Source organism: Cydia fagiglandana, chromosome 1 (genome assembly GCF_963556715.1).
Source record: "Cydia fagiglandana chromosome 1, ilCydFagi1.1, whole genome shotgun sequence".
Taxonomy (NCBI): Eukaryota; Metazoa; Arthropoda; class Insecta; order Lepidoptera; family Tortricidae; genus Cydia; species Cydia fagiglandana.
In genome coordinates this window covers 9648448-9664112 of record NC_085932.1, presented here as the reverse complement: position 1 = coordinate 9664112, position 15665 = coordinate 9648448, and the positions used below count along the sequence as shown (strand labels likewise).

General features: G+C 35.3%; 1 protein-coding gene across 1 annotated transcript in view; it reads right to left on the bottom strand.

Annotated features, from left to right (window-relative positions):
* Positions 1 to 382, bottom strand: part of LOC134663836 (ATP-binding cassette sub-family G member 1-like) — a 34064-nt gene extending 33682 nt beyond the window's left edge. The window contains exon 1 of the mRNA XM_063520352.1: positions 173 to 382. Within this exon, the coding sequence (XP_063376422.1) occupies positions 173 to 299 (127 nt within the window). The 5' untranslated portion in view covers positions 300 to 382. The remainder of the gene's footprint in view (positions 1 to 172) is intronic.
* Positions 383 to 15665: the final 15283 nt, after the last annotated feature.

Sequence of the window (15665 nt, the reverse complement as noted above, 5' to 3'; positions counted from 1 at the left end):
TGTGCGTTTGCATTATTAACTGCGTGCTCCCAGCGCTTACTCTACCAGTAAAAACTGTAGTGTAATACAGTATACTAGTGTGTAGTACAGTAATCCGCAGAGTTAAATCACCCCGCTATATATAAATATGATTTCGTTTATCTCTGCAGCTTATCGTACTCGTAAAACTTACTTCGTCCATTTTGCACGGTGTAGGTGAGGTCCTGGAAGCTCAGGTCGACGGGCGGCCGCTGCGGCAGGTGCGACAAGTGCGCGCGGCCCAGCTGCCGGTTCACCCCGACCTCCATGCCACTCGACATTGTCACTTGTAGCCCATGTAATTAAGTCCACATTCCTTTACAAGACGAGCAGCAAGGTGAGACGACTGAAAAGGAAAATTATATTTTTCAAATTAAGAGGTTACGTGGCTTGACCTTCAAAACTACATATTTTGTTTTGTAAAACGTAAGTATTACATATTATGATTTATGAGTTATATTTTATACCTACACAATTTTTATTAATAGTTACACTTTTTTAACTTTAGGTAGATCTGATATTTAAAATCTATACCGGATGTGGCCTGTAATACGAGCAAATAATTAAAACATAGATTGTACTCCTCAAACGGTAACACTTTAGTTCAGCAACTTTTAAAAATTATGATGTATTTAATAGACTTCCTATTTTTCATACAAAATAAATATTATCTTCAATGGGCGCCATTACCATGCCATATCATTTGTGATTGACGTTGCTGGTCGTGCCTTAATCATAAAAAAAATTGCAATACATTGGGCCTTAGAATAAACTTTAAAGTGTATTAAAAATCAAACCACAAGTTATTTTTAAAAGTTGCTTAACAAATGTTGGTCAGTATGAGAAATACAGACTACAGTTAATTTTTTTGCTTTTATTACAGGCCACACCCGGTATATTCTTATACATATACAGATTCTTATATGTGGCCTATATATAGGGAACTTATTTACTCTTGATATGGCACCAATTGTCAGTAATTGATACACATTTTAAAATAAATATATATTAATTTTTAATACGGTGAGTAAGGCCATAAATACAGGTAACCTGATAATATGTTTTATACCACTTGCTTTTTTAATTATATTTTTTTTTTTATTTAATTATGATGCTTAGGTACTCGTGTAATAGTATGTAATTAAAGGACTTCCGGGCGCAGTAATTAAAACTATTTTCAGGTGATAAGTACTCGCAGGTCTTAGCGACGGAGTAGAAATTAACGCCATTAGCTTGCAGGTACCTACATGATATTCTAGATAGGAGTTGTATGTGGAAAATACAAAGAAATGTTTCAGAATTCATTATCTTGATTTTATTATACCTTTAATATATTTAAAAAATGCTTAATTTATATTCTATATTCATAATTAAATTGACTATTATTTATATAAATTCGTCAGTAGTTATTATACTTAGAAATGTCAGAAATATATTTATATTATACCTAAATCAGATGTAAAGAAAATAGGTGTAAGGTACCTATTTAAATTAAGTGTTAGTTTGGTAACTACCGGAGTTTTAAACTAATTCTTTACTGGCAATCGTGTCTGAATGATTACATAGGATTAGATCGACAGTTGTTATGTAGCAACAAAAAACTAGTCTTGCAATCGTTAAAAGAAACTAAGACAACTTTTTGGCCTAAGCTTATAATACCACGAAATTCTAGTTTGTGATGTTATGATGTTTAACCAGCGTAAACGTAATCGTTTCATAAATAAAGTTAAATCATCTATAGTCTCATCATTTCAAACTCGATTTTTTTTTAAGATTTGATAAGACAAGAATCCGAATTAAAACACAAACATAATAAATTATGGATGGCGCCAATTGCATATTACATAATGTTAACTATTATACATTAAAAATTTGCGATCTAAACCAGACAGACAGTCCTTGACAATGTATAGAACGAGACTGGCAAGTTTTTATTATATCCGTCGTAGTATAATGAAATTAAATTAAATCCTACAAGGTAGGCACCTTGAGCATGCCCCATAAAAATATTTTTTAAGTCATTTTCTTATAAATCAACATAAAAGGTGCCATCATCAAAGAGCTGGCTCCTTCTCCTCGCTAATTCTCCAATAGAAAACTCATGGAAGAATATCACATACTTACTTATGTAATAATAATAATGCACAGTTTCCATTAGCTGATATCGGATTAAAGATTATCGGTTAGTAATTAAAACGCTACGCTCTTGGTCCTCCGGCTAAGTGGGCCGTTTAATAACAGGACGCTACCAAATAACAATTATGTGTAGGCTCATACATTTACACAAAATAAATCACAAACCACAGAATCGCAAATGCATTTTAAGAGTTAGTAAGGCCATTAGACTTAACTCTCCTAGCGATGATGCAAACTAAGAAAGAATGATTCATGTTGGGCGCTGAAATGAAATGCTCTGATTGCATCTCGGCTGCAATGATATCTTAATCTAAACTCTTTATAACAATGGTCGAGGTTGGTTTATCTCTTTTTATCAAACAAACCTGTTTTGCACTTCGTCGTTGGATAAGTTTCGTAAGTGCAATTACTGTATTTTTAGCGAAATTTATTTTGAACATGAACGGTTCAGCCGTTTAGTTTAAGCCGATAAAATATTCTCATTATAAAAAGGACGTAATGGCAGCTGACCCGTTTTTTTTTTCTTTTTTTCTATAAATCTAAAGTTGACCCGAGAGAAGTCTGCAACGATTTTGATAGCAACACAGTGCAAGGCTTATTTTAAATATCAAACTTCTATGAAATTATGACGTATAAATGACATTTTCACTACGTGTGCTACTATCAAAATCGTTACAGACTTCTCTTGGTCTAAGTCTACGAGCGTTTGTTGAGCGTAGTCCTGACGCACTTGACCAGTATTTTTTCTCGCTACGAGTATAAATATACATGATAGTAATGACGTACTACGTCTGTGAGCAGTAAACCTCGCGAATATTAGCTTAAAATGAAATAAATGTATGGCACCGTCATTTTTAAAATTTCCAAAAACGTAATCGACAAAAATAATTTAGTTATTGAACCTGCTCACAAAATATCACGAAAATCGGTTGATCATTACGACCTGTAATCTCGCTAACGGTCAATAACAATAGGAGACGACTTTTATCTAGACCTCGACAAGCAAGGTTTTCGAAAACCTGACAAACGTGAACTTTAATACGATTTGTTGATGATTTTTATGCAGTTCCTTGAATATTTCTCAGTTCTTTTTTTATAAATAAAATAAATACATTTTGTCAATAACACAATTCAAGGTTTTATAGCCGTCTATACTTTGCTTTTGATAAAGATCGCCATTATAATAACTATTTAAAAAAATTACACTGCTGTGACTGTGAATCCTTAGCAAAAGCTTATGATGCTATATCGCATTGTGCACTGTGCCTCTACAGTCCGCTGTTGCTAATCATCTTTGTGCCAATCATTACAAAACAGTACAGACTGACGGCCTGGTTTATGTTTGCTACATAGGCTCAAAACTGGTTGCCTGACATTGATTCAAAACAAGAGAAGAAGGTCAAGTTCGCATACATAGACCAGTTACGGTTGATTAAGAATTTAACATGCATTTTTCTTCACATAATAAACTTAGTAAGGTCATGTGGGGTAAGGGAAACAGAGTTTAATTTACTCGGGCAAGGGTAACAGTATAAAGGATCCTTACAAGTGTTATTCTTGCCCCAGTGTTTATCTTACCCCATCTGACCTTATTCGATAATCAAAGTCAAATCAAAAGACAAAGTCAAAAGTCTTATCGTCCTTGTTATGTCTACAACCCCATTGGTAGGAAGCGAATCATACATAAATTTTCGCATCTGAACCTAAGTAAACAAGATGATCCGAAAATATTGTTAATTGTATACATAAAAAAAAATCAATTTACATTTAATGCAATATTTGTTTTTAATTTGCATGGTCATACTCAGTCATCACTGTCATCAGTAACATGGTCATCTTCAGTACTATTATTTCAAGCAGAATAAAAGCGATTACCTCAAATATTAATAAAATATTATTTCACCAGACCAGAGTCTATATCGACGTAATAGTTACCTATAGATTACATGCATGGGTATGCGTGTACGCAGAGCGAATTGTGCGCAGTCATCCACCGCGAGGAAGCAATCATTATAATCTACCGAATCTGATTAACGTTGTTCTCGATTCTAATTCACTAACCCTGGCAAGTTATGCATTTATTTACTCAACATTAGACAACTCGGACACGTTTTTAGGGTTCTGTAATCAACTAGGAACCCTCAAGTCGAGTCAAGTTTCGCCATGTCCGTCTATCCGTCCGTCCTTTGCTCCATCATCAATAGTGTTTGAAAGCTGCAATTTGGTAATGGTAAATAAATCATACATGGCACCAAAACGGTAAAATAAAAAATACAAAAATATTTACCTCTTCCCTTAAAGTATCTCGGTACAAAATTTTTCTTTTTTAATATTTTTTGCTTTCCCAGATTACTCTAATAATTTAGTACTACTCTATAAAAGAGCCCAAAAACCACTTTATAAACTTTTTAAATAAAAAATGGTGTAGATTATGTTTAAATATCGTTTATAACTAAAGTAACTGCTATTAACCTTTCAACTTAAAATAGATAACTAGGCCTGTACATTTGGGTATCATCCTTGTGAAGGGATTGGGTAACTCAACTGATGACTTTCGTTTGGGTGATCTGATCTTCTCAGGCCACCCGAACACGGATAAGCAACTGTCTGTGTTAAGCTCTGGTTTCCTAGGATAGCGGTGCCGTAATATAGCGGCCGTCTCCATACAAAATACTACGAGATCCATATTTAGCCGTATTATTTTGTATGGAGACGACCGCTATATGACGGTACTGCTGTCGTAGGAAAACCGAGCTTAACAACGACCAGTATCAACGACAAAGGACGGAAGTAAGTACTTGGTGTTTCTGTTAGCTTAGTAACCTCTTAAAGATATCACTCATCCATAGAAGTCCACGAGCCCGCAAGTGCTTCAAACAAACACATAATAAAACTTTATCTAATAAAAATGTTCTATTGACAAACAAACCACCAATTAAAAATATCTGTCATCTCGTCGGATGTTATCTAAAACAGTATGTGTGTCAACTTTGATAATGGTCTTGAAATTCTCTCTAATCTATTATTTTAATATTAATGTCACCCAACAGGAACTGTAATTTATATACAAATTGTATGTATAAGCACCTTTCATACATCATCATATATCATAATATTAATATCACCGCTATTCGACATAATTACCTAGTATAAGAATGAGGTATACTATGCTATAGGTATCGGACCACGTCTGACGACGGGTTCCATACCTTCATACTCGTACGATACAAAAAACTGACATACAAAAGATCAAACAATAAAAGGTCAAAAGAAACATCTAAAGAAAGTATCTTCGCGGCACTTGTGTCCTTTTATTGAGAAGGGAAGTTTTTGTGAGAAAACTCGAAAACGGATCAACAGATCGTGTTCTGATCGTGATCGTGTTATCCTGTATATATTAAACTATAGTTAATAATTATATAAGTAGTTAGGTACTTTTTTTTTAACGTGTATGTACCTATAGTTAGCTTAATAACGCAGGCATTTATCATAATACTTAACTCTGCAACTGTTGAACTTTGTAATAACAGGTAATAAACGTATTGTAAAATGTAATATCAAACATAAAACAGTGTTTATATACGACTTTATAATTAGACCATTAACCCATGAACCATTCCATCGCTCATTAAAATGATGCTACTTGAATACCGGTAGGTAGATAGTGTAGATACCTACTTCACATTAATCAGCGAACACAAAAAAATATTCCTTTATTTACAAATTTAGCCGCTCTGTTAGAATTTAAGTTTTTTGCGGTAGTTTTATGTCACATATACATATAGCTAGAGGGTTAACTGGAAAATACTAATTTTCCTAGGTATACTTAACTACTTAGATCGGTTTCACCGCTTGTATAGGTACTGTGATTACTGTGTTTATCTACTTAAAATTGAAACGATACCTACAAGTAGGTATATTACAAGTTTCCTATATAGAAAATGAATAGATATTATTTGGCCAACGTCATCCGGCGATTACCTGCGTACCTATGAACTGACCGCTTGCGTGCCATTCACTCGGATATTCGACTGAGTATCTACATATTTACCTAGATCGCATCAAGCCTTGAGCCATGTTTCGATAATGGTTCATATTGAAAGCGTTCTTCCTAACTATAGTGCTAAGAAGTAGTTACTATAAATTTAATGGTTTGAATTTTTGGTACACGGCCGAAAACCATTCCTATAATAGGTGCGGTCCAAAGCGGTTGGAATTTTGTGTAAAAATGCTAACCACGAAATATACATACGAGGTCGAAGCCGCAGTTAAAAGCTACCTACTATAAAATAACTGTTTACTTACGCTTTCATATCATTTTTGTGGTAAATTTTGAGTACCTCTGCGGTATTTTACTTATTTCGTGGTTCTTAACAATGTTAATGATTTACAGCCGAATTTTGCGTTACAAAAAATATGCATTTTAAAATGCGTGACCTCAAGGTAGCATGGCCTCTTTAAGTAAGTAAAGGATTTTTTCACAAATCGCAATTCCGATTAAAGTATACTAAAACATGTTCTTAAGTACTACATATTTTACTTTAAATTACCTCTGCCGTCTGCCCAAGCCTGTTCTCAAGTTGAAGAAACTGGAAAAGGGGCTTTAGGTGCCGTAGGTTCATAGAGCGAAGTTTTTCAAAAATCATACCGTTTTTTAAGATCACAATACGGTTGCCAAACATTTAATTAGCAATCTTTATCTTTAGTTTTTTTTTTTAATTTAACACGAATCCAAGGCTTTCGTTTGATAGAAATTAGAAATAAATCACGAACATTAAATAGTTTTTGTACGCGTAGAATTAATTCTTCGTACTCTGATATGAGTTCGTCTAAGCTAACATTGCAACAACTTGAAGCAGCAACAGAACAAATTGAAGCAGTGTCATTGTAAACGTCATATTTTCATAAAAATACATTAATGATGACATTCCACCCTTTGACATTGTCATTGCAAATGCCAGTTGAGTAAGGGTAAGCTTAGTCCTCATTGTCATTAATTATTCTCAAGGTTGAGATTAATTGATAAATTCAGTGCTATAAGTTTAAAAAGGTACCTAGGTACTTATGGTAACGGCACCAATCATGATGACTGATGAGACATTTAAGAGAATATTAAATTTAAATATTTACACTAATACCTTAAAATTTTATTTGCTTTGCGCATGAAAAGTTAAAAGTCCCGTTCTTTTATTTTAGGTACCTAAGTAACGTATTTGCCGTGTTTAATTAAAGATACTGCAATTGATTTCATAATGAATAATGATTAGATATTAAAAAAGTAAAACAATTTTTTTTCTCCAGTCATGGTCACTATGGCACCATATTTCTTTTAACACTGACAGAAATTAATGAAACGTCAAACTTAAGCAGCTCCATAACTTATTAACTCTTGTTTATGGTAAAATGTTGGCAGTGTTTAAAAACTGACGTTTATGCCTACTTATTTTACGGGATTTGTGGTTTACGTATCATGATTATGCCACGTCCATTATAGAAGTAATTACTATAACAAACAAAGGACGCGAATTTATCTTTCATTCGTAAAATAGTGGAATTTGTTTAATTTAAAACTAAATATTAAACTTTACCTACTTGTCTTTTGGTTCTAATTAACTTCTATAAGAAACTCTTAAAATATTTGAGTATAAAAACGTAGGTATTCAAAATTCAAGATATTCACAAGAGACGACACGTACTAGATCCATTCTAGATACGTTATAGTTTAGATATCAACTAGGTCTCTTTTGCAGCGCAATTCGGGAAACCGATGTCACTTTTACGTTACGTTATAGATAGAGTAAGATATCTATTAGATGTGAATTGGATCTCTAAGTCATATCCTGTGGAAATCGTTCAAGAGTATCTCCAGAATCGCGCAAATGTCAAATTTGACAGGTTAAATCTTAAACATATCGTTATCGTATCTTGATGATGTCTAAAAGATATCTAATAGATGTCTATTTCAAAATCCGAATCGGGCCCAAAGTCGCTCACTGCTCTAGCTCTAAAACTCCGTACCCTCCATTAGCATCGTAAGGTCATTGCCCTCTTTCTCGTTAACTTTTAACCTTGACCGTAAGGAAGAGCCACTTGCCATTCATACGTACAATGGCTACAGTTAGCAATGCAATCATATTTACAGCTTAGTTTTTTTTTTCAAATATCTGCAAGCTATAATAAAATACAACACTATGCAACGAAATGAAACAATTATTAAAAGGATTTTAATTAGCACAGTTCCTACAAAAATTATATATAATATCATTTTGGGGAATTAAAGTCAGACCGAGAAAAGTCTGCAGCGATTTTGATAGCCCACCCCACGCAGTGCAAGTGTCGTTTTAAACGTCAAACTTCTATGAAATTATGACGTATAAATAACACTTGCACTGCGTGGGTTATGAAAATCGCTGCAGACTTTTAATGGTGTAACAATACCGGCATTGACTAATAACAAATTCAACCACGTATTCACGAAGCTATAAAATAAATTTAATATTTTATGACATCATATACAAAGAAAATATAAAAGTATTTAAGTATTTAAACATGAAACTAGGATAAACAAAACTTGGCGCGATCATGTAGGTTGGGTGCGATCATATGGGAAGTATATGGAATGATATAAAGTAAACATTGACAATTGAGGTTATCGATATCGAAACTCCTGTCATTAAATTTTGTCCCCTAAAATCCGATGTCTGATGATGCCAATGATGTCGGTAAACGAATAATATATTATATGCCTATGAATCCAGTTATATATATATATATATAATGTATAATTATCAAATACCTAAAATTTAGGTAGGACTGTCCTAAATTATTCTATTAAAACAAAATATTTCAATTGTTATTGTATTGTTCTATCTGGGTATTTTTTTACTAAGGTTACAGGATAAATTACTTCGGTAAAGACGAAGGACGCGGTGTAGGTAATAGTTACTTCAGAAGTAGGTTAAAGACGAAAAAGAAGGTTAATTTCATAAATAAATTAGGTCATATTTCGTATATTTTAATCACTAATTACAAGCACTTCTCTGAGATTGTGCTCTGCATTGTTTACAGTCTTATCACGAGATAACCATATTTATTATGCACCAACATCCAATTTTGATTATTTACGAACAGAAGTTACTGTACAATACTTTGGGTGAGTGTAACGTAAGCTTTCATTTATATCGCCCAGAATTTATTTTTTAACAATCTCAAATGTTTTTAAAAGGACGAGTAAACTTACCTGATTATACACAGATTACTTGTGTTCAGCATTCAGTTCACAAGGCACCACTGTTTGTATTTTCATAAACAGGGCAACACCGGTAAGCATAGTACGAGCGTGGCGCGCTTGCAAGGGCCGCGGACCGACTAGCACGCTACTTGTGCGCCGGAGCACTGCCCGTATCGCCGTCGTCGCAGCACTCACGAGACGAGTGCAGCTGTCATTCTTGCCGGGCGAGGGGTTGGCATCCTGCCAATGCAGAATTTATACATACATACTCGTATATCAATATGAGCCCGTTTCAGATTTTAAAATAAGGCAAGATTAGAATTACTGAACCAGTTAACTAATCTTTGACTCTCTCGTTCTCATTATTAAGCTTTTTTTACGCACATCTCGTTTCCCCCACGTTCAATCTAGAATTAAACACATCTAGGTAGAAGCCTTATTGTTGGCACTCCACAAATCTTTGCCACCTTAAACATTACGGTAATATGATGAATTTACTATATTATTTATTTTATTTACTAGAAATACAGAAATAGGTACCAACTTTTCAGTAGGTAGGTAGGTATTTAACCCTGAGACTCTAATGACAATGCAATGTTAAGGTTTCGGCTGCGTTAGGAAATGTGCAATCAGCGATAAAAAGTTATATCGAACGTGGAATTCTAAGACAAAACCTTATTCACGACTAAGGAGGGATTGCGTGGACTACCCCTAGGCTATACCTTGGTCTAACCCAAGTCCGTCTCTCTTTAAATTGCGAATAAGTTATTTGTCAATTGGTTATAAGCAAAAGTTATAAATAATATGTACATCGTTTGTCCAATTTCTCAATTAATTTCAATTCAACCATGAATGTTTCAGATCACACACCGTTTCGTTACTTCTCGTAGTGTCTAAGATAGTGATATAATACCGGTTGCCGTTTTTTTGCAGGCCTTGAACTCGGTCATATGAAATGTGGGCTAAGCCACTAGGACACGACGTCTGGGAATGAACAATTTAATCTTTATGCACGGCATTCAGTAGGTATACCTACTAACTTCCAAGATATTATAGTAGTAAAATAAGTTTCCAAAATCGCAAATTTTTCACTTAGATACATTTATAAGCTTCTTATATCTTTGTAATGCTGGGACCACACTTAACGGGAAACCGTTGATTATCGCGATAAGGAAACAAATTTTTCATTTCCAGAATAAAACTTTCCCTTGTTTCCTGTAAAATTATCTTCTCCGAGAAGTTTTTCTACTTTTTAGAAACTTTCCGCAACTTACACATCTGCAGTAATCGTAAAATAAAAACTTGACTTCTGTGACCTGCTCTGCACGCTTATCATTTTGGCTACCTATTTGTTATATTATCATATATCGGACTGCACATTACACATGCAGTGCACGTGTAACTTTTTCTCATCACACCAACTCGTAAAGGCTGTTTGTCCACGAGAGTGGCAAAGTAATTTAATGCAATTTTTGAGTTGTTTCCTTATGCTGGCTGGTAGAATTTACTTTTAAATTTTTATCATAAATATTTAATATCGTTCCTTTGGATTTTTTTGGCTTGATTTTGTTTGATGTTTTACAGTTAAAGTCAGACCAAGGTAACTCTGCAGCGATTTTGATAGCTCAAACTTGTGTGCTGTCAAAGTTGCTGCAGAAATTAGCTTGGTCTGACTCTAGTAATTAACATCGCGTTGGTGTGATGAAAAATTTTGTGTTTCACTCGGTGGCAAAATTTGTTTAACACTCGTGCGTTACTGCTCTGCTCAACATTCCACTTCAATTTTCAATCTTCAATTTTGGAATCTTTCGCTTGCTCAATATTAGTACGAGCTGTTGAACATTAACTTTACCCCCTTTCGTCTACTTTTAAGTAGGTGCTTCAAGCAAAAACAAGCTGTTACAAGTTGTCATTGATACACCCTCAAATAGAGCTTCCTAATCTACCAGACAAGACGAATATCTTGTTCGTCGGCAACTATCGATGTAGCTTGTTGCTGTGTAACAATTAGGTACCTACGTACATTGTGCGCGTGGGCTCGGCCGCTAGCCACAATTGGGCCACTGGGTGACACTTCTTAACAAAGGACTAAATTATAACTAAATATGTACAATAAGATTTCGCGATTTCGGGGTTGGTCTCATAGTATAAGTTGCTCAGAATAATCCCAAGACCTCCCTGGCAATGAGAATATAGTTATTTTTAGCCACCCTTAGAAAGCACACAGCTTTCACCATTAGAAATCCATACATTCTAGCCATCTATGGCCAATTTAATTAGCTATTGCGTAGCATAGCTTAACAATGTTTTTAGTAATGCGTATGCGTGTTATTGATACGATGTTAATTTTATTGTTATCAACAGATCAAATTGCAAAGCGCATGTCGAAAGGCTAACCAAAAATGACTTGCCCAATACAATAGTTTGTCGTATAGAGATAGATACGTAAAAAACCAAACTAATATTGTACCACAAAATTTAATCAATTGAACTATTTGTCATTGCAATAAGAACTTTATTGGACGTTTTATGATCGCTGTTGAGTTGTTTCCTAACGGCGGCGCTTGCGCAAGTGCTTCCCGCGCAGTCAGATTCAATGATTAGTCAGTATCGGGCGGTATTACACTTGTAATTACTTAATGCGTGTTCTCGGGAGCGGCCTAAATACTCATGTAACATGTGAGCACCATGATGCGCGGGCTGAATTAATGGAGGGAGATTTATTACGTCTGTCAAGTCGCGTGCAGCTATTTCAAACCATTTTGAAAAAAAACATTGATTACATAAAAGTTTAATTACGTTCCATAACTATTGGTTATAATAAAATTATAAGTAGTAATTAAGGCACTCAGGTATATATAATACTTATTTAAAGTCATGCGTAATTATTTAAGGTATTTTTAAATGTTGCTAAATAATAATCGTTCCCAGCATCACCAACCAGGAAAACGGCATAAATAAACGCACTTTGCAAAACAGAACCATTATAATAATTTTTCTTATTTTTAATTGTGAAGGACTTGTATTGATATATAAATTATATAATTATATTCTAATTCGCAAACCTTTGAATAATTTTTCACTTGCTAAGGTCATGGCAACAGTGTAGAGTTGTATTAAATTTCCTTCTAGTTTGAAATGACGTATTTGCCTTGAGTTATAAATTAAAATATTTGCTTATTTTATGTGTTTTTAGGGTTCCGTAACTCAAAAGGAAAAAACGGAACCCTTATAGGATCACCAGAGCTCGGATAGGGTGAGCTATTTGCCTTATAATTTGACATGTCTTATGTCATATATAAGGCAAATAGCTCACCCTATCCGAGCTCTGAGGATCACTCGTGCGTCTGTCCGTCTGTCCGTCTGTCACAGCCTATTTTCTCGGGACTACTGGACCAATTAAGTTGAAATTTGGTCTCTTCTTGATCGGGACACTCTTGACAGAGCGGTCGTGGTCATCATTGGAAGTCTCCCTTTGTGACACGTTTGACGGCTCGCCTCCACTCCTCCCTGACGGCTGCGCGTTTAGCGCATTCGTGCAAGGGGCCGTCCATTGCTGCCTTTATTTGGTCCGTCCACCTCATGGGCGACCTTCCTCGCGCTCGGGTACCTTCTTTGAAATTTGGTACACATATGTAAATTAGTGACCCAAAGATGATTTTTTTAGAATTTTAAAATACATAGGTTCGAAGTTATTTAAGAAAATAGCCAAAAAATGACCACCCCCCCCCCTTTATCTCCGAAACTACTGGGTCTAAAATTATGAAAAAAATACACAATTATATATATAGTTCTTTACCTGTAGATGACAGGAAAACCTATTAGAAATATGCAGTCAAGCGTTAAGTCGGACTTATGTACGGAACCCTTGGAACGCGAATCCGACTCGCACTTGGCCGGTTTTTTGTTTATTACTATACTTGCTGGTTTTTTTAGTTTTAGGTATCATGCACACGCTTTCTGCGTTTTACCACAGAATAAATAATAGTACTACCGTACAGAAAGGACACTACCTACAAACCCGAAGTTTGATAGCGGTTCCGGGTCAAATCATGCTATCCCTTTCGGCTATTTAGGGTTGTCAAAATTCAAGTGATTATCTTATCTGTGGTCGTGCAAGCAAAAGGAAGACAAGTGGTGCCAACTCTAATAATTGCTCGGAGCAATGCTGAGCCGAACGGAACCGAGTTCGACCGAAGTGAGGAGTGTCTCCCCACTGGTTTTACGACGCGCGGTTGCTCAAACCCAGGAAATGCAACTAAACAAATCAATATCAGCATTCCAATTACCCTACAGACGAAGCCAATCAATGGCGTAGGTATACTTATAAATCACTCTACCCTAACTCCGCAGGATAGAGCCAATTAAATTGCCAATACAATGTAACAATGAGCCGTCAAAATCGTGGTGGCAATTTTAGGTTTGACGAAGGTAGGGTATTATTAGATCAGCCATTCAGCGGAAAGGTGGAAATGTGTGTCTTGAAACCTGATTGCGCAGTGCATGGGGCACCTACCTTAGGCCTACACGGATGGTTGTCCCCGTATGAATATGAGTTCCAGGATATGAGCTGTAAACATCTAGTGTGAAACGGAAAACATATGCTTCTTCTTTATGATCTTAAGACGTGACGCTAAGCCAAATTTGTGACAACGTCTCATATTTGAAATCACAGCTGAAATTAGGCATTCACATAAGTAGGTAAATAATGGTAAAATAGTAGGTGGATATATAGTTATAACACATAGAAAATAAACTCAAATTCTAACTCTACGATTTCCTGGTAGTATGTGGATTCTGCCAAGCTGTTGTATAATTTATGTTTCTGCACATAATATAGGCACCAATGAATCTAGAACAAAGTCCATGTGCATGGTGCTCAAATTGTCCTTATCAATTGAATGTAGATTGTTCACATAATGTCAGCTAGTAATTACTATGTCGTATGATAATTAACTCAATTATCGACTGAAGGCAGTTATTAATACCTACCTAGCAACAGTCTTACAACCACTAGCTAAGGAGACTACTACTTAACTTCTACTAATACAAAACCTATTCCTCTACTACTACTGATAATCTACTCTACTACTAAGTATATAAGATCAGAACCTTTTCTTACTTTAGCTTAATTTCCTAAAACTAAGGACATTACGTCACGGCACTCACGAAAGTAAAATCTTAATAATAAATCTTCTTTTGAGACACTTGAAAAAAAATTGTCCATTTGCTACGTTTTCTCAGAATTTGGGGATTGCGAGATGCTGCGGATAATGATTAAGTTCCATATGTACTTAAGCATTGTCCGCAGCATCGCGCGTATAGTATAGGTCTGTATAGACAAAGAACAAAGTTTCCAAAAATTACCTAAAGTCAACATTTTTCTGATCTAGATTATCGGTAATTAACCCCTACGACAGTAAGTATGTCACAAGATTACAGAGTGCGGTGGTAATCCCGCCAAACCATTCATGACGTCTTTGTAATAACTAAGTGCATTGACTTATAAACACTGCTTAGGCATACCTAATCTGTGCTTCTAAATTAATACTTATAGGAGTTATAGGGTAGTCTTTATAGCTAGTGTGAATGAATAATTAGATAATTACCTATTTGTCTGATTGTTGCTACTAGTTAAATTAGGTCGTTATGTACCTTAATTGAATGGATCCAAAAGTTGGATACATGTAGGTAGAGCGTGGATGGACTCTACGTATATTTATAGACATAAATATACATAGACTAGAGACTTGACTCACTTGCACACAACTTGGCAAGTAAAGTATCTACACATACGATCCATTTAAAAAATACTTCGAATAAATCATCATCATTCATCATCATTTCAGCCTATTTACGTCCCACTGCTGAGCACAGGCCTCCTCTCATGCGCGAGAGGGCTTGGGCTATAGTCCCCACGCTAGCCCAATGCGGATTGGGGACTTCACATACACCTTTGAATTTCTTCGCAAATGTATGCAGGTTTCCTCACGATGTTTTCCTTCACCGAAAAGCTAGTGGTAAATATCAAATGATATTTCGTACATAAGTCCCGAAAAACTCATTGGTACGAGCCAGGATTTGAACCCGCGACCTCCGGATTGAAACTCAGACGTCATATCCACTCGGCCACCACTGCTGCTGCTGAATAAATCATATCCCAACACAATTTTCCGACCCATACACTGCCAGCTTTCTTTTAAAAAACGTAAGTGATCTTCTGAACTGAAACTTACCTGGGGCCTGTTTATCAAAATCTTGTAACTTTTAAAACGAGTGA